Raw genomic sequence first — 20,841 nt, forward strand, 5'->3', positions numbered from 1 at the left:
TTAGATCACAAAGTCAATATACAAACATCAATTGTGTTTCTATAAGCCTACAAGAAACAAAACTTTTAACTAAAGATATCATTTACAATAGCACCAACACTATGCAATATGAATAAATCTTAACAGGCTGTATGTAAGACCTTGGTCTTATCTAGTGAACAGTTGAGGAGCCCAGTAGAAGAAAAATGTAAGTCCATGTTTGCTTTCTTTTCAGGCTTAAATCTAGGAAATACACACTATTTAAATTCAGTATGCTTACCAGCGGGGGGGGGGGGGGGGCGGCACTATACATTTTGTCCAAAATACCACAGAATAACATCCTAAAATAGTTGTTTGCAATATTATTTTTGGAGTAAATTGATCACATCAAAATAGAATATCTTGGTAATAGAGATTTGGGGCTTGTTCAGTCTGAGTCTTTATCTAATAGTAAGTCTTTTCTGTAGCATTCTTGAAAGCATCCTCTGGTGGGAGTTCATTCACTTTTCTGCCTGAAATTTCCACTCATGGGAACTAGTACTGAATCATTTCACAAAGATTTTTTTAAGTACATATTTACCAAGTACCATGAGAGCTACCTTACTTTGTCAAATTTAAGACATCATCAGTTGTAAGATGCATCATTTCTTCATGTTCTACTAAATAAAAAAGTCACTTTTCGACTGACACACCATTGATTTTAACATGCATCTTGAGTATAGAGGTTTTTTAACGTTTTTAAAAGCATTTTATGATTTATGAAACATTTCTACAGAAGTATTTCTCCTGTTTTACAGTTTAGAAATATTACTGAGAAAATCTGTCTTTTATTTTTCAGGTCTATCATGCTTCCTTTAGGTTTTTTCCTTCATAATTTAAGCATCCCTAAATTAGTTCCTTTTCTTGGTTTTCCATTTATTTTGCCATCCTGGTCATTTTCCAGGATGCCTTGTAGTTTATCAGTAACCTGCTTAATACTGAATATGATGCAAACTTCAAAAAGAAAATTGTAAAATCTTAATATTAGTTTATTCACAAAGTAGAATACTCTGAGTTCATGAACTAGAGTCTTGTTAATAAGATTTTCAGTAATATTTTTCCTTAAAACAAGGCAAAATTGTTGTGTTTTAATTTTTACAAGTAGGTTTAAATTTTATATATCATACTTTTCACAGCAAAAATTTCTCCCCATTGACACTCATTTACTCGTTTTTAAAATTGAGGTTAAAGATGCTACTTTTTTTAAAGTTAACATTTTTTGTAACCAGTATAAACAGGATTGTAATACATGTCTCTTCTAATTATTCTTTTCATCTCTACAAATCATTGCAAAACAAATCTGCTCATTATTTTAACCTGGGACTATTTCTAAATGACAAAGGTGTTTACTTGTTTTAGAAGTGAATATTTACATTTGAATATTTACATTTTTTTTTTACAATCATGTAATTCCTGGTAGTCATTGTGTGACTTCTTGCTGTGTTGTATATATCGCCTAGTTCAACTTAATTCATCTAAAGGAAAAAATGACACCTCATAGTATGTTAAATTTATAATTGTCTGATTCATATAGAATTTATGGTTTTTGATTATTGTAAAATTAAGCTTTTTTAGTAGTTAATATACTTTTCTCTTTTTAATAACACAGGTTTTGAGAGTATTTTAGAAGGGCTTTATGGACCACGGCTACGAAGAGACCTCAGTTTATTTGAAGGTAATGTTTCTTTAAATTTTATTTAAAACTTTTAATCTTCTGTCCATTTTACAAATGAAAAATGGTTGTTCTTTACTAATTTTGTATTAAAATGAATTTGTGATCTCATTTAATTAGAAAATATTTTTAAATAAGTAAATAAAATGATCTAAATATTATTTCTATTACATAATATAATAATGATAATTACAAAATTTAAAACAAAATTTCTATTATTACATTATTACATTATAATATAATCTTTAAAAAACTTTTAGTACATTGATCAAAGTAGAAAACAAAGCTTGTTTTTGGGTTAATGGTAAAATTTAATTTTTGTTATTTTAAACATTATGTGCCCTGACTTATTCTTAAAGAGGACTTAAAAGGGTTCAATTAAATAAATATCTCCTGTTGCTTATGATATAGGCAGCCTGGAACTGAGATTGTCATTCTGAGATACCCTGCCATGTGTGTTCAGAGTTTTAATGCTATTTGTTATTTCTTATATCCTCCTCTTCCAAACACTCTAGCATAAATCCTGGTGGAAGATTTTGATCTATGCTATAACTGCTATAATATAGTTTAGTTTTTTTATTACTTGCTTGGAAATGTAGAGCACTAGGAGAGAACATTTTTGTAGACATTTGAAATTTTATAGTACAGCTCATTCACAAAATGGGCAGTGCTAGTATAGATTTTCTACTTTGATTTTGGTATAATTATTTCTGAATCTCATACCTGTTCAGTTTTATATGCTGATAACTCTGTTAGCTTCTATTCTCCTCTGGTACTTTCCGTTCTACAAAGACCCAAGTTATCTTGTATAAATAAATCTTTTGAGTTGAGGCAATCAAAAGTTTTCTACTTATTCTTTTTTTTTAAATTAATGTTGAGCAGGATAATTGAGTTATGAACCATAGAGCTGGTATCTATGAAAGATCATTTGTGCCAACCACCCATGTTCAGTCAGATGAATGATATGCATGCAGAACATGACTTTTAGGATGGAGACTCCAAAATGTGCCTTATTCTAGTGTATTATCATTCTTATGGCTAAGAGCTTTTTCTTTTATCTCTTAATTGTACTCATTTCTCGTTTTATCATAGTTTAACACTGCATTAAATATTTTTACCTGATATATTTATAAACACTACTAATTGTAGTTTCACCTATTTTTCTGAGCATGTAAATGAAGAAAGGAAAAATCCAAAGAAACAAGAATTTAACCTGTGCTTGATATTTCTTCAACCTTTCTTTTTAAACCTGCTGTCCTCATTCAGATCAGAAGTCAGCATTATACTTAATTGCCTTCTGATAACCCAAGTTGCAACTTGTAACTCTAAGCGTCTTGCTTCCCCCACTGTCATTTATTTATTTATATAGTTATGTGTGTATATATTTATGTCTTCAAAAATTAGTTTATTACATAAAGGGCAAAATGTCCTAATGAAATAAATTCTTGTATTTTATATTTAGACTAGTATTTCCCTAGCATACAAGTGACACATGTTCATTTTTGGAAATTAGAAAATACAAATAAATCAGAAAGAAAAAAATTACTCCTAGTTCCACGACCCACAGATAACCTTCACCATTTTTATATAAATTTAAAATATATGTTTGGATGTATTTATTCTTTTATTAAAGTAGTACATACTGTATATACAGTGTATATAGTTTTTTGTGCCTACTGATTTTCTTCACTAGTGTATCATTTGGGTATATAAAGTTCTGGATCATCATTCTTAATGGCAGCACAGTATTACATTGTAGATCTGTGGTAATTAATTAATTTAATACCCTGTTGCTTATACCTCATTCCATTTATTTTAATTCTGATAGATCTTGTACCTTATATCCTCTTTTGTGCTTTTTTTGGTGGGAGGATTTACAAAATTAGCTAAGCTTTGGAACTCAATCTTCTTCTCACCATGGGCACATACTGATGTTGCCCTTTTTCACCCCAGATGTTCTAACTTTTCTCCAGGTTTCTTAGGTAAATTCTTCCTCCTTTTCTTTGCTTTTTTGAATTTAAAATAAGGTTTCTAATCAAAGTTTCAGGCTTAAGAGGGATAATATTAATTGTAGTAATAAATCTGTATCTGTGCAAAGATAAAGACAGCCATACATTTTGAAGGAAAGTTACAACAGAGCTATCAAAGTGTAGAGCCTTTGAAAAGGCATGTAGAAGCTATCCATTATAGACATCTCCAGCTTTTTTCTTATCCTCTTCTTAAATAAGTGTGCTTTCTTTGTTGTTATCATTGTTTAAAATGGTTTAATATTTAGATGTTAGGACTACCAAGTGTAGGTATTTCTCATTATACAAATCTGTATGCAGGAATCACATAGGTGAGTGTATGTTTTTAGATAAATCATTGGAAATCTGAACCCTTGTTACTCACTTTCCAAAACTCAGGAACTAGATGAATTGGCTAGACAAGGGATCCTTGTATATTACTCTAAATTATTTTTATTATAAAATTAAATGCATAGTATTTTTATTTTATAATACATTTAAGTTAAATAGATTGCATTGCCAATCTGCTACTGTTTCTGTGGAAAAATGTACTCTAAACTTCATAGTGCTACCTTGAAAGTCAACTTTGGCATACAGTGTGTTTTTAATTTTAAGGCTTTTTATCATCTGTATTAGTGTTTTGAGAAGTTTATATTTTAATTCTTGAAATCTATTCAGAGTCACCTCCAGATTGAATGGTTTCGTAAGCTTTTGAGTGTTGCTAATTTTTAATTTGTTGGAAACAAAAGCTTTCTGTCTTCTTTGATCTGTTCTTAGGACTTTTTGTCCTTTTGAGGAAAACATAACTATTATTTCTTTTTGGAGTAAAGTCTCCAAAGAAACTTTGAATGTCATCAATTTTTATGTACTCCCTGAAAAGTTCTCCATACTCTATGCCTCTCTTCTACCAACCCAGAATTTACTTTTCCTGCTGTCACATGACTTTTAAGCAGAAATTCACTCTTGTTTTCTGCTTTAGTCAATCCTTTCTCATGTCTTATTGGGGAACCAGTTTCTTTCATTTGTAGGATTGTCTGATTTACTTGCCCTGACTATGGACATTTACAAAAATATGAAAAGAGTACAGTAGGCAGGTGTAAAGTGGCTGATAGATCCTTATTGGCTTTTCCCTAGCTGTGTCCACATTTCAAAGAGAAATTATATCAGAGGTATGCAAGCGATCGCATCTTGGCCAAATCCAGCTCACTGACTGTTTTTGAATGGCCTGTGAGCTAAGAATAGTTTTTATGTTTTTAAATAGTTGAAAAAAATCAAAAGAAGATTTAATATTTTGTGGCATGTTAAAACTATATGAAGTCCGTATTTAATGCCCGATTAGTACAGTTTTATTGGAAACAGCCCCTCTCATTTGTTGACATATTGTCTATGGCTACTTTTGTCCTTCAACAGTAGAGTTGAATGGTTTTGAAAGAGACCATATATCCTCCAAAACCTAAAATATTTGCTCTCTGGCTGTTTATATTATAGTAAAGGTTTGCTAATCCCTGACTTATACCACTGACCAACATTTAATATTTTTGGCTTAATATCCTTTTTTTTTCCCCAACTGTTAACACTATGATGATGGAACAAACAAAGCTACTTTTTAATAAGATTTATTGGATGACATATTTTGAATGCTTATTTTGTGTTAGGAACTGTGATGAGCAAGGAGGAAAGAAAAATGAATAGGTAGGATCTCTTCCTACTAGGAACCCATACCCTAGTATTAACTAAAGAATGAGTAGCTTTCTAATATGAATTGATGATTATTTATATTAAAACCAGAGAATCTAATACTATTTTATAGTTAGTTATATAAGTTATATTAGCTTTCCTCAGTGTGTACACAGAGACTTATCCAAGTGTACAGGCATACCTCAGAGGTATTGCGGGTTCAGTTCCAGACCACTGCAATAAAGAGAATAACGCAATAGAGTGAGTCACATGAATTTTTGGTTTCCCAGTGCATATAAATTTTTTGGTTTCTACAGTTATGTTTACACTATACCATAGTCTATTAAGTGTGCAATAATAGCATTATGCTAAAAAACAATGTATGTACCTTAGTTAAAAAAGACTTTATTGCTAAAAAATGCTAACCATCACTTGAGCCTTTGGCAAGTTGTAATTGTTTTGCTGGTGGAGGGTCTTGCATTGATGTTTATGGCTGCTGACTCATCAGGGTGTTGGTTGCTGAAGGTTAGGATGGCTGTGGTGATTTCTTAAAGTAAGACAACAATGAAGTCTGCCACACTGATTGACTCTTGCTTTCACAAACAATTTGTAGCATTCAGTGCTATTTGATAGCATATTACCCACAGTAGAACTTCTTTTACAATTGGAGTCAGTCCTCTCAAAACCTGCCATTGCTTTATCAACTAATTTTATGTGATATTCTAAATCCTTTGTTGTCATTTCAACAATCTTCCCAGCATCTTACCAGGAGTAGATTCTATCTCAGGAAACCACTTTCTTTGCTCATCCATAAGAAGCAACTCCTCATCCTTTGAAGTTTTATCATGAGTTTGTAATGATTCAGTCACATTTTCAGGCTCCACTTCTAATTCCAGTTCTCTTGCTATTTCCATCACATCTACAGTTACCTCCTCCACTGAAGTCCGGAGCCCTTCAAAGTCATCCATGAGGGTTGGAATCAGCTGCTTCAAAACTCCTGTTAATGTTGGTATTTTGACCTCTTCCCATGAATCATGGATGTTCTTCATGGCATCTAGAATGGTGAATCCTTTCCAGAAGGTTTTCAGTTTACTTTGCCCAGATCCATCAGAGGAATCACTATGTATGGCAACTATAACCTTATGAAATGTTTTTCTTAATGATTCCTGGTCAGTGGGCTGCAGAGTGGATGTTGTGTTGGCAGGCGTGAAAACAACATGAATCTTGTTGTACATCTCCATCAGAGCTCTTAGGTGATCAGGTGCATTATCAACGAGCAGTCACATTCACATTTTGAAAGGAATTTTTTTTTTTTTCTGAGCAGTAGGTCTCAACAGTGAGCTTAAAATATTCGGTAAACCATGTCGTCAACAGATGTGCTGTCATCCAGGCTTTGTTGTCCCATTTATAGAGCACAGGCAATGTGGTAAATGAGGACTTTTGGAATGGTAAATGAGCACTGGCTTCAACTTCAAGTTATCAGCTGCATTAGCCCCTAACAAGAGAGTCAGTCTGTCCTTTGAAGCTCTGAAGCCAGGCATTGACTTCTCTTTAGCTATGAAAGTCTCAGATGGCATCTTCTTCCAATATGAGGCTGATTTGTCTAAATTTTAAATCTGTTGTTTAGTGTGGCCATCTTCATTGATTATCTTAGGTAGATCTTCTGGATAACTTGCTGCAGCTTCTACATCAGCACTGTTGCTTTACCTTGCACTTTTCTGTTATGGAGATGGCTTCCCTCCTTAAACGTCATGAACCAATATCTGCTAGCTCCAAACTTTTCTCCTACAGCTTCTTCATCTCTCTCAGCTTTCATTGAATTGAAGAGAATTAGGGCCTTGCTCTGGATTAGGCTGTGGCTTAAGGGAATGTTGTGGCTGGCTATCCAGACCACTAAAACTTTCTTATCATTCATGTGTTCACTTTTAATTTCCTGTAAGAACTTTTCCTTTGCATTCACAGCTTGACTGTTTGGCACAAGTGGCCTAGCTTTCAGCCTGTCTCAGCTTTTGATATGCTTTCCTCACTAAGCTTAATCATTTCTAGCTTTTGATTTAAAGCAAGAGACTTGCTGCTACTCCTTTCACTTGAACTCTTAGAGGCCATTGTAGGGTTATTAATTGGCCTAATATCAATATTGTTGTGTTTCAGGGAATAGGGAGGCCCAGCAAGAGGGAGAGATGTTGGGGACAGGCCAGTTGGTGGAGCAGTCAGAACACACACACGAAGAATATACAATGGAAAAAAGACTGTCTCTTCAGCAAGTGGTACTGGGAATGTTGGACAGCTGCATGCAAATTAATGAAGTTAGAACACGTCCTCACACCATACACAAAAATAACTCAAAATGGCTTAAATACTTAAATATAAGAAATGGCACCATAAAATTCCTAGAAGAGAACATAGGCAAAACATTCTCTGACTTAAATCCTACCAATGTTTTCTTAAGTCAGTCTCCCAAGGCAATAGGAATAAAAGCAAAATTAAGCAAATGGGACCTAATCAAACTTAAACGCTTTTGTACAGCAAAGAGAACCATAAGCAAAACGAAAAGACGACTTAACAGAGTGGGAGAAAATATTCGCAAATGATGTGACCGAAAAGGGCTTAATTTCCATAATACACAAACATCTTATATAACTCAACAACAAAAAAACAAAAAACCCAGTTGAAAACTGGGTAGAACACCTAAATAGATATTTCTCCAAAGAAGACATACAGATGGCCAACAGGCACATGATAAGATGCTCAGCATCACTAATTATTAGAGAAATAAAAATCAAAACTATAATTATGTACCACCTCAGACCGGTCAGAATGACCATTATTAAAAAGTCTACAATTAACAAATAGCTGGAGAGGGTGTGGAGAAAAGGGAACCTTCCTATACTGTTGCTGGGAATGTAAGTTGGTGCAGCCACTTTGGAAAACAGTATGGAGGTTCCTCTAAAAACTAAAAATAGAGTTGCCATATGATTCTGCAGTCCTACTCCTCGGCATACATCCAGACAAAACTATAATTCAAAAAGGCATATGCGTCCCTATGTTCATACCAGCACTATTCACAATAGCCAAGACATGGAAGCAACCTAAATGTCCATTGACAGATGAATGGATAAAGAAGATGTGGTATATATACACAATGGAATATTACTCAACCATAAAAAAGAATGAAATAATACTATTTGCAGCAACATGGATGGACTTAGAGATTATCATACTAAGTGAAGTCAGAAAGAGAAAGACAAATACCATATGATATCACTTATATGTGGAATCTAAAATATGACACAAATGAACTTATCTATGAAATAGAAACAGACTCACAGACATAGGGAACAGACTTGTGGTTGTCAAGAGGGAGTGGGTGGGGGAGGGATGGATTGGGAGTTTGGGGTAAGCAGACGCAAACCACTATATATAGAATGGATAAACAACAAGGTCCTATTGTATAGCCCAGGGAACTATATTCAATATCTTGTGATAAACCATAATGGAAAAGAATCTTAAAAAGAATATAGATACGTATAACTGAATCACTTTGCTGTACAGCAGAAATTGACACAACATTGTAAATCAACTCTACTTCAAAAAAAAAAGAACACACATAGAACATTGATTGATTAAGTTTGACAACTTATATTGGCACAGTTCTTGGACCCCAAAGCAGTTATAATAGTAATGTCAAAGATCACTGATCACAGATCACCATAGCAAATATAATAATGAAAAAGTTTGAAATGTTGTGAGAATTACCAAAATGTGTGACACAGAGACACAAAGTGAATAAGCGCTGTTGGAAAAATGGCATTGATAGACTTGCTCAGCACAGTGTTGCCACAAACCTTCAATTTGTAAAAAATGCAGTATCTGCAAAGTGCAGTAAAGCAAAGTGCAATAAAACAATAAAACTGCCTTATACGGTTGGACTACAGTTTGTTCACCTATTTGAAAGACCTGGTCACTTCCTAGGTTTGGCAATTATGAATAAACCTGCTATAAACATGTGTGTGCAAGTTTTTGTGTGAACATACATTTTCAACTCATTTGGTTAAATACCTAGGAGCACCATTGTTGGATCCTTTGGAAAGGAAAGACTCTGTTTAGCTTTGTAAGAAGCAGACTATCTTCAAGAGTGGCTGTACTATTTTGTGTTCCCACCAGCAATGAATTTAGGTTCCTTTTGCTCTACATCCTCACCAGCATTTCATGTTGTCCGTGTTTTGGACTTTAACCATTTTAATAGGTGTGTAGTGGTATCTTGTCATAATTTGCATTTCTCTGATGGCATGTAATATTGAGCACCTTTTCATATGCCTCTTTACTATCTGCATATCGTCTTGGGTGAGGTGTCTGTTCAGACAGGTTTTGGAGTCAAGAATGAGTTAGGAAATATTTCCTCTGCTTCTGTTTTCTGGAACAGATTATAGAGAAACCATTTGGGCTGGTGCTTTCTGTTTTGGAAGGCTATTAATTATTGATTTAATTTCTTTGATAAATGCCTATTGAGGTTACGTATTTTTTTGTGTGTGAGATTTGGTAGATTGTGTCTTTCAAGAAATTTGTCCATTTTATCCAAATCTGTGGGAAACTAATGTTGTCCATAATATTCTTTTGTTACTCTTTTAATGTTCATAGGATCAGTAGTGATGGCCCATCTTTCATTTCTGATATTTTCTCTTTTTTCCCTTGGTTAGCCAGGCTAGAGGTTTATCATTTTATTGATCTTTAAAAAATCAGCTGATCCTAATTTTTTAAAAGGTATAGAATATAAACTGGAAGGATATATTGCAAACTATTAATCGTTATCTCTGGATGATGGGATTATGAATACTTTTTCTTTTCTCCTTTGTACTTTCAATATAGTTAATATGTAGTTTCATAATGAAAAATTATTTTTTAATTATATTGCCTACTGTTCAGTATCTTTTAACAAAATTAACAAAGTTATAATCAGTTTTTTATGACCTTAATGAAAAATCTAGTTTCAGTATTCTCCTTTTTCACTTTTCATTGAACTTTATCTTTAGGAACTCCAAATTTGTTTTCTATGGCTTGAGGGTACTGAAGAGAATAAAAACATTCAAAAGAAGTGTGGTTAGTTAAAAGAAAATGAAAGTAACATCTACTGGACTTCTGTGTTTTGCGTATGTTCTTATTTAATTTTTACTATAGCCTTAAGATGCAATTATTATTATCCTCGTTTTACAGTGAGGAAATTGAAGCTCAGAGAAAGTGACTTGCCCAAGGCCACATCTATCAATAGTATGTGGAAAGACCATGGTTCACTACAAGGCTCTCTAATTTCAAAGACTGTTATCTTTCCCATATAAATTAGGTGAATGATTGGAGCCAGACTTTGACCACAAAAATATTTATATATGGTGGAAAGGTTGATTTTTATCATTCATTTACTATCAGTTTCATATATGACATTGCCTTTTATTAATAAGGCTAGTTGTATAAGGTACATATTTTGACCCTTTTTGAGCTTATACCTTCATGTATTAAAGTTTCAAAATGAGAGACAACTTATTTTAGAGATGAATATCTGAATCATTGTCAAATTTTGTTTGAGAGATAAAATGAATGTGTTTTGTTGTAGTGCTTATTTAATTTTTATGACCTGAAAGGACAACCTGGACAGAGGGAGAAGTCTGGCCTCCAGGTGATTTTTCAAAATCGCTTTTCCTATATATAAAAAATGTATACCATCATCATTTATTTGAACTGAAAATTAAAAATTGCTATATAAAGAGTAATTACTAAATATTTTTAAGTAAATTCATAGATTTCTGAACCCAGTAACATTTAATGGCATTTATGTAATCATTGATTATTCAATGCCATTTGTTTAACTATATAGGCATTTATTTTAATTGAATTTCCTTGAAGAACTTCACCTAAAATAACTAAAGTAAATGAGGATAATCTCAGCATGCCCAATTTTATTGTTGTCCCTTGAGTCAATATATTTATCACTGAAACTTTATGAAACCTTTCAATGATTTTTCAGAAATACCTTTTCCAGACCTACCAGCTATTTTTCAAAAATCCCAGTGCTGGATTCCTTTCATAGTCCCTATTCATGAGGCCATAATTTTTAAAAGCAGTAAGATTTCCTTGATCTATCAAAATTATGTTATGCTTGGCATATGAGTCAAGTTTTTGCTACAGTAATGCTACATAACAAACAGCTCCAAAATCTGTTTCATGTTTATGGGTGACCTTATTCACTGGAGTCTAGGCTGTGGATGGGGATAACATCTTCTCATGACTCCATGTTCCAGACTGAAGGATTAATGGCTTTATGGGCCAAGTTCTTCTGATGTTGGATGGTGGAAATTCAAGAGAATTGGGGAAATTTGCCATGCCTTTAAAAGCCTCTGCTTAGAATGGTATACTGTCACTTCTTCTATATTCATTTCATTGGTCAGAAAGCTGTGCCTCGCTCTCTGTAAGAGACACTGCACAGTCCTATATTCAAGAGTGTGAATCTATGCTTCTGTTGTACTGACTGGGTGAAAGGTTGGAGAAAATTATGAACCTGCATAACTACAATTCTGGGTTTTTAACTGTATAGGTTATGTAAACCTTTTCATTTGTCAGGTTGTTTACAAAAAGTGATCAGTTTTCTTAAGCAGATATTCAATTAAAATTTATCTTCTGCAAACTAACCTTATTAAATATATGTGTGATAGTACAGGATTTAAAAAATAATAACTAGCGACTCTACCTCGTTAATAATTCACCTTTTCATGATGTTTTGTAGTTTATAAAGTATTTTCATATTTTTAAAATTTGATCACAAATAAGTTAGGTGATGGGATCCTTATTTTACAGATGTGGAAAGTAAAACAAAACCTTTGTGGCTTGGCAAGGCTACAAATAATAAGTTCCATTCCAGATTTTTGGAGACTTCAAATCCAATCATCTTTCCATTACTCCATACTGGATCTTATGTTCCCATTCCCTCCTCTTTCCAAGCTTAAATAAATAAAAGGAATATTTCTGGAGCACTGCCAAAATCAAAGGAAGCTATCACTATACTCTTTATATTCCAGCAAATTATATTATCTTCTATTCTGACCTATATATCTAGATTAATGCAAGAGTATCCCAGGGGCTAAACCTAAGTAGTATTTATTCATTATCATTCCAGAAGGATGAATTTATTTCCTGTGTAGTTTAGCAGAAAACATGTATTCAATTTCATTATGTATTTCAAAAGTATAAGAGAAATTACTGTGGTATACCAGTGCTTTTCAAATTAGTTCCAATGTAGCTGCCTCAGATGATAATGGTTTATGTATTATTTGAGGTTCTGTGTATGAATTTATTTGGGAAAAGAAATTGGAGGGAGTTTCTATTGCAAGGAGTAAGTTTGAAAAATCACTGTCTATACCAAGTACAGTTAGGATGGCAATGTTGTTATATCTTCATAAAATTCCTTCATTAGCAAATGTTTTCCACAAACTCGCTAATATATTAGAACAGTTGGATTATAAGGAACATTCTTGTGAAAAAAATCCATGTTTGGTATTGAATAATATAACTTGTGTACTTGCTTTTTGCTCTAACTCTTGCAACAAAGCCTTTAGCATGTAATGAAAATCTGATCTGACTTCTTAGCAGTGAATTTCTACTTTTTTATTGGATAGCATTCCATATTCTCAAATCTATAGGCTTTTCTGGTGCTTTATTCCATTTCTCTGTTTTATGTTGTCTTTCATGATGTGCAAAATTTATTCCTTTATCCCCATATCTCCCTGTTTGTTCTGGTTTCTTTCATACTGAAAATAAAAATTAATAGATGATGATAAATTGAATCTTTCAGAAGGCTAGATGATACTTAAAATTCTATTGTTGGAAAACTAATTTATAACCAGCTCATTGTTCTTGCTACTTTGTCCGATAATAGTGCAAAATTACTCTCCGTATTTCTTTCTAGATGTCACCAGTTTAATTTGGGGGGGGCCTTTATCCCTTACTATTAGTAGCTAGCTTTTTTATATGAGCCATTGCTATGGCGAGTGGTAATTTTATTTGTTTTAATTAAGTTAGTGTATTTAATCAATATTTTTCCCTCTTTTGAAGACTGTGAACCAGAAGAGCTGACTGACTGGTCTATGGATGAAAAATGTTCATTTTGTAACCTACAGAGAGAAGCAGTCAGTGTAAGTTTTAGTGCTATGAAATTATTTCTAAACTAATTGCACTATTGTAACACAATTTTTTAAACTTAATTTGTTCTGAAAATTTTTGACTTACAGTGAAATTTAAATACTTGATTTTGGTAATGAGAAGAATATTTTAAAGTCTTATGTTAGAAGTCTAACATTTAGCTTAACTTGCAGGTAAAAATCCCAACATTCTTATCTTTTTTGCTTATTTCACATTTCTTTCTTAAAGCTCTCTAACTCATAAAGTTCAGTTCAGATCTGTTTTGTATTTAGGTCGATCTGTTTTGTATTTAGGTCGACACGGGTGAGCCTAGTTTGGTCTGAGACCACCCTGTAGTCTGATTTCTTAGGAATCAGTGGTTGGAGGATAATGTAGTACTACTTTTTAGCCTTTTACTTTCTCATGAAGTCTTTTGGATATCATAATTATCTCCTGTGAAATGATTAATTATTAGTTTCTACTGTAAACGGCATAAACTAGACAAGCAGCGTCTTCCTGCATGGTGGGAAGTCCTAATTCTTTATGTACTGTTGTGGGAAGGGCTGAGAAGAAATGGGAATTTGAGAACTTGCACCCATTTTGGTCAGATTAGTGGATAAACGTATCTGCTTTGTTCTTAAAACTCTCATTACTGGCATGCTATATAGTGAATTTATTTAACAATATATTTTATCTGCCCCCCACCCCCTTTTTGACAATAGTTTTGCTAAGGAATAAGGCTAGTTTGGCCCTCTATCAAAGATAAATTTCTTTTTTCCTGACTCCTTTCTCAAATTTTATGTTCTGTATATAATTTGATATACTTAAAAGATAAAAAAATAAACATTTAGATAATTTTTTTGCCATTTTAAATGGAGTCCCATGTTTAAATAAAAAGTGATTTTTTTATGTTGTTTTCTTCTAATTTTAGGATTGTATACCATCTCTTGATTCTTCACAGTCAACACCAACAGAGGAACTATCATCTCAGGGCCAGTCCAACACTGAAAAGATTGAATGCCAAGCAGAAAATTACCTAAATGCACTCTTTCGAAAGAAAGGTAATATTGATATACTTTGTCATTTAAAATTTGCAATAGACATCTAAAATGTTTGAATTTTTCTCTCACACAAGTTTTTAATATGTCAATCTCTACTCCATTCTTGATTATTTCCTTCTTTGTCCTTAGTTTTTCTTCATATTTTTAGGGACGTTAGGATTTGCAATCACTGTAGAGCTAGTCTTCTATTAGGCTTTCCTTTTCACCATTCTATTCTCAAATCTCTCCCTGACTTTATTTTCTTAATCTACTATAGGCAGAAGAAAATTTTATATGCTTCTGGTCTTCCTTATTTTGTTTCTGACTTCAAAAGTTCTTTCGTGTTCAATAAGTGATAGATATAATATATTGCAAAACTTTTTAGAAGTGTAACAGTTAAATCATTTATCAGCCAGGTTGGTAGTATATTTGCTGGCTTGAGATTTCAGTGTTTCTTTGATAGCTTGAATGTGCTTACTTGACATTACAGTGTCAGTGTTGTTCTTTGCTTCCTGTCTATCTAAACATTTAATCCAAATGAGAGCTGTTTTCACTTGTTTTCTTGCTTGATACACATGTATCAGGCAGAAGTTATTTTTATATCTTAAGTTACTTGAGAAAAATACAGAAATATAGACCCTTCCATTTTTTGTTCTTGGCCATTTGCGCAGTAGTAGAGTGTCTTAATTTTTATCACATAGACCTTTGGAGTAAGTCATGGTGTAGGGGGAATGAAGGGTGGTGGTGGGAGGATCACTGTACCTCCCAGCTTCCTGAGATTGAGGAAGCCATTACTGTATTTTCATCTAAGTATTGATAGTGCTTTTACTCCTCTTTTGAATTAGGTAACATCAGATATTTTCTGTTAACTAGATAACTTACAGGTTTTAATCTATAATGTTGAATATAGTCCTCACCTTTGAGAGAGAAGGCTTTTGTTTAGTCTTACTGTTAGGAGTTCTTTTATGTGTTGAAATATGAAAATCCTGTGATGAGAAGAACCATTAGTATATTAAAAGGCCTAAAGTTAAGAACTATATATTTTTTTAAGTGCAGGGGACTGAAAATCTTTTCCTGTGTGTTACCAAAGTACTTAGTATTGAGAAATTGGCAGTATCTTTAAAAAACAAATTGTTTTTTAAAAATTTTCTTTAGAACCAATATAAAAATTATTTACATGATTTCTTTAAGAATTTTATATTAACTTAGAAAATTTTATTCTGCCTGTATATTTACATTTATAAGAATTATGTTATCAGACTTACATCACGAAGAGAGCTGGAGAAAATGTATGCATTTACACACATGCATGCAGTAAGTTTCACTCACCTTAGAACTTATTCAGTCGCCTCCTCCTTTGAATAATTTGTAATGGTAGTAGGTAGAAATTAATCAATAATAATGCCTTTTAATATTTGATAGTATGGAGTTAGCCTGTGCTCCATTGCCCTGTTAAGAGTAATCAGTAAAAACTTGGTACTATTTCAGCTGATTCAAGCATCTGGGTCTCCAAGAGGTCTCCTACCAATGGTTGGGTGAGTGTTCATGGATATTTAGTGACCTCTCCATTTGGGGATTTTTTTGGTTTTCTTCAAGATCTTTGAAGGATCACAGAGTTTTTAAATGAAAGATTCTTATTAGTAGTATTTTTGCTTTACTTCAGGTCTTCAGTATTTTTGTCTTTGTTAATTTCTTTATTTGTAGTCCATCATCACTTTCCAGATTTAATTAAACATAAGGACTTTCCTACTTGTTTACTTGGGTTTGTTTCTGTTGTTTGTTTTTAATTTCTTTGAATGAAATCATTTTCGAGATTTCCAATATGGTCTGACAAGGATGAGTCTAGAAGATAATAACAGTATCCTTTAAATGGTCTTAACTCCTTTGTTTGTGTATTTGTTTATTTATTTAGTAAGTTCTTTTAACTTTACTTTGAAATAAAAGGCAAAAAATGTGTTTTTAAAGATAGGAAATACTTCCGAGTCTTCGGAAGCAAATAAAATGCTAATAAAGCATCTTGTTAGTGAAGTTTTTATTTGATTCCTGAAAATTTCTCAAAGTCGGTCATTTTTAGGAATGCTGCATATTAGTAACATTAGTATTACTGGTACTTTAAATCTGTTGCTTAGTTTGAGGAACATAAGCATGTGATCATCTTGCCCAAACAAAGAGAAACCTTTTAATATCCTTATTGTAGCTTGTTTATTATCTTTCTTAACTATAGTTTTATGGAAGTTGATGATGTAAGCTGCTATTATTGAGAACTCACACTTAGGATAATTAAGATGGTTGATGTCATCAATTATGATTGAACACTAAGCCCGTTTTGTGACTTACCTCATTTAATCCCAAAACACTGTTAAGAGATAGGTACTCTTGTTATTTTAACAGACAGAGATAATGAAGCTCAGAGAAGTTTTGTGTTGTGAACGTTTGAATCCTTGGAAGAAATTTAAAAAGGTCAAAGATGTTCTATGTGAGGAACACTTAGATTCTAAGTATTAAATAGAAAATCGTTCCTGTTGTCTACTACTTAGCAGCCTAGAATTAGGATTATTTTAATTGAATTAGGCAGGCTAGAGAGGACCTATGAGACATACAGAGCAGTCCATCTTTGCTTTATATGAACATGAACAGCTTTAGTGATTAGTTCCCTTATAGGATTTAATAATTGGAGAAAACTTATTACTTAATCTAAATACAGTTTGGACTATCCCTTATAATTAGAAGCCAGTCAAAAATACTCTTGTAGGGTTGAGTAAGTACAGTCAGGGGAGTGGATATTTTAGTGCAGAGGTGAACTTTTAACTAATTTTGTATATTCTTTACTTTAGAAATGTTTCAAAATTGAGTTCCTTCTAGAGGTTAACCTAGACAATTGTCTAGAGTGCTAGAGTAGAATGAAACCTCCATGATAGTAGGGACTTCTGTTTTGTTAATTGCAGAATCTTCAGTATCTGGAATAGTACTTGTCACATCTTAGATCTTCAATAAATATTTTTGAATGAATGAATGAGTACTAAGATAAACTGTCCATATATCTTCCAGTTTCTCTACATATTCAGTGGTATTAGTACTTATTTGTTTTATTTGAAGAAGAAAATTATTTAGCGTGTATATATTGTTTATCTTTTCCTACTTTGTACTTAAGTTTATTACTGTGTATAGCCTGAATATCAGTCAGTTTATTTGTTTTGAAATGTGGGTAAACATAGGCATATAGATATAAAATGCCTTTTCTGAAGCTGTCCCCATAGGATATGAACTAAACTATTTTGACTTTGGCTTCACATTCTCTGATCACCTGAAGCAGTGTAAATCACTGGCTTACGATTCAGGAAGATATCTCATCTTTTATTTTTCAGTTAAAGAAGGCTACTTGACTAAATTGGACAGATAGTATGCACATTGTAGCTGAATGAATCATACTGCTAAGTGTATATAACAAAATAAAGCCTTCCTTCATCAGAATATAATGTTTTTCTTACTTTATCTTTTACCCCCACACACACACATTGAGCATTCATGTAACTACTATCTGGCCTTTTCTTTTCGAAGACCTTCTTGATATATGGTTGAAAGCGGCTATTAACCAACCTTTCCCCCTTAAATTAATTGATAGCTAGGTTTTATATAAAGCTTTTCATGCCTTTTTTGAACACAGATCCTTTTCCTTTTAAACTTTTAATTTTTAAGCTCTATAATATTGCATGAAATAAATATTAATACTGCTTATTAATTAATTGGATTATGACTGATACTAAAACATTTGATTTCTTAGAAACAGGAGTGTTAATCTTTTAGATTGCTTTTCTCTAAAGGCAGGTATCCTTGAATGACTGTGTAAATTTGACCTGATTCATTCAGGCCCTAAGCGTTTCTTATACAAATGTGCCTTTGTGATAACATGTGGTCATACATTGACTTTCTCTTTATATGTGGGCTGCCTTTTTAGAACTCTCAGGGAACTGTATGTTAGTGTCATAAAATAATCCACATAACATTATGAGCCACAATCCAGAGGTGTTCTTGAAAAGATTTTTCTTATTTTGCTATGTAGAGGATACGAATAAAATTCTAAGAACACACTTTAAAAAAAATTTTTTTGTAACACACAGTTAAAATTATAACTGTATTTAAGATTTTAAGCATTTCTGTTAAAATCACCTTTCTGCCTGCAACACCATCCATAGCAGGAATTAAAGGCCGACCATCAGGTCATTCATTCATCGTCACATGGATTCTTATCTCCTTTTGTCTTTTTTAATCTTTAATTTGACCCAGTCATTTACACCTTTACAAGCACCCAATTTTTTTCCACTGTGTCTTCTGGAACTTGTGGTCTTTCATCAGCAATCCCCTATATCCTCAGTCTTTTCTCTTAATGTTCCCTTTACTTTATTGCTTTAAGTGAAACCTATATATTCATAAAAGATGCTTTTGTAGACCTTTCCCTTGCTGGATGTTTTTAATCCCTTGCTTTATGTAATAAGGGGGTGATAAAATTAACAAGCAACTTCTGAGATCTTTATAGCTGCTTTCCAATCATTTATTTGCCATCCTCACTCCAAACCCTGAGCTTGTTTGGAATATCTAAATATTCCATCCATATTATCATATTGCACACCTCTACCAGCCTTTTCACGTTCTTCCTCCCATCTTAGTTCTTGGTGACTTCAAGTTCTGTGTAGTTGTTACGTTCTACATTCTGGCCTCTCAGTTACTTGACCTCTTCATTTCCAATGATCTTTTCCTCCATTCCACTCCAACCACCTTTCCCATGATCATCCCTAGACTATTGCCACCTCACAAATATAATTTCAGCCATCCCTATTTCTACTACCATTTTATTTCAGTAGTCATCCCAGTATTTTTTTTAACCTCCATGCAACCCCCAATCTATTGACCATACCACTTCTCACTGTTATTGTCTTACGACTTCACGTCTCTCCTTACTCAGCTCAGATACTGTGCTCAATCGCTGTAACCATCTTTCTGTAAAATTTTAACTCCCTTGCTTCTCTTTTCCTTTGTCATATTTGCTTGTCAGAACCTTATCTGTGTTTTAACCCTATTCTCAATATCTTACACACTTACCCTGGAACAGCTGAACTTGACTAAAGTAAAACACCCTATTATGCTGACTTTCTAAGTCTCACCTAGTCCCTTTCCTCTGTTACAGGTGGTTATTTTATATCCTTCTCCTCAAAAGTTCACAATTAAAAATTATGCTTCCTTTTTGTAACACAATCACCATCTAACATATAATTTACTTATTTCTTTTATTTTTATTGTTCATTGTCTTATTCCTTTTGCTAGAATATAAGCACTATGAAGAATTAGATTTTTGTATTTTTGCCTGCTGAGATATCTCAAGCATCTGACACATAGTAGATATTTATTTTCTGTACTTTTACCATCTTCACTTCTCAACTCCCCTTTTCTTTTCAACCCATCCCAATTAGACTTTCTTTTCTACTACTCCACTGAAATTGTTTTATCAGTTTCATTGGTAATTCCATCTTGTACTATTCAGAGGAAAGTTATCAGTTCTCACCTTATTCAGCTTTTCAGCATCATTTGATAGGGATGATCACTTCCTTAATCCTGGTTTCTAGGAAATTATATTCTTTTAATTTTTTCCCCCGTCTTGCAGATTACTTCTTTCACATGCTCCTTGCTGCTTTTTGTCTTTTTTACCTTTAAATATTGAAGAGCCTAGGAGTTAGTCCTCAGTTGTCTTTTCTTCTCAATATGCCTTCTCTTACTTGATGGCATCATTTCATCCAGTGGGTTTAATTACAATGTATGTGTTGATGACACCTGAATATTATGGGATTATATCTAATCCTAATCTTTTCTCTAGCTTTACTCTCTTATATCTGTCCACTTGGTATTCTTCAGTAGAATATTCAATAGGCATCTCAGAATGACCTATCTAAAACAGAACACTTGATTTTACTCTCCCCAAACTTTCCCCTGCCCCAGCCTTTCCTATCTTAGTAAAAAGTATCACCCTTGCCCCCAGTTGGTCAGCCCCCAAGCTAGGAGCTTTTCTTGATTCCTCAGTATCCTCTATACCCACATTCAACCTATCATCAACTCCCATTGGTTCTACCTTCAAACCATTTCCATAGCTGCCATCCCAATCCAAGGCACTTCATCTCTGGCATATACTACTTAAAGAGCCTCCTAACTGGTGCCTCTTCTTCTACTTTTCTCTTCCCTACCAATTCATTTTTTCTACACAGAAGGCAAAATGATA

The 20,841-nt window shown here is 33.1% G+C and overlaps 1 protein-coding gene across 23 annotated transcripts in view; it reads left to right on the forward strand.

Moving 5' to 3' along the window:
* Nucleotides 1-20,841, forward strand: part of LCORL (ligand dependent nuclear receptor corepressor like) — a 185,035-nt gene that overhangs the window by 54,545 nt on the left and 109,649 nt on the right. For 15 of the 23 annotated variants that reach the window (XR_014244608.1, XR_014244609.1, XR_014244610.1 and 12 more), the window contains exons 2-4: nucleotides 1,628-1,693; nucleotides 13,471-13,550; nucleotides 14,468-14,597. Coding sequence is in view for 20 of the 23 variants with exons in the window: in XM_082391844.1 (XP_082247970.1) it covers nucleotides 1,628-1,693; nucleotides 13,471-13,550; nucleotides 14,468-14,597 (276 nt within the window). In the remaining 3 variants the exon portion in view is untranslated. Of the gene's footprint in view, nucleotides 1-1,627; nucleotides 1,694-6,298; nucleotides 6,497-10,978; nucleotides 11,042-13,470; nucleotides 13,551-14,467; nucleotides 14,598-16,064; nucleotides 16,112-20,841 lie in introns of those variants that run through there. The other 8 variants (XM_082391854.1, XM_082391853.1, XM_082391857.1 and 5 more) reach the window with 6 other exon arrangements.

This window comes from Balaenoptera borealis (genome assembly GCF_965194805.1).
Source record: "Balaenoptera borealis genome assembly, chromosome: 4".
In the NCBI taxonomy this organism is placed as follows: domain Eukaryota; kingdom Metazoa; phylum Chordata; class Mammalia; order Artiodactyla; family Balaenopteridae; genus Balaenoptera; species Balaenoptera borealis.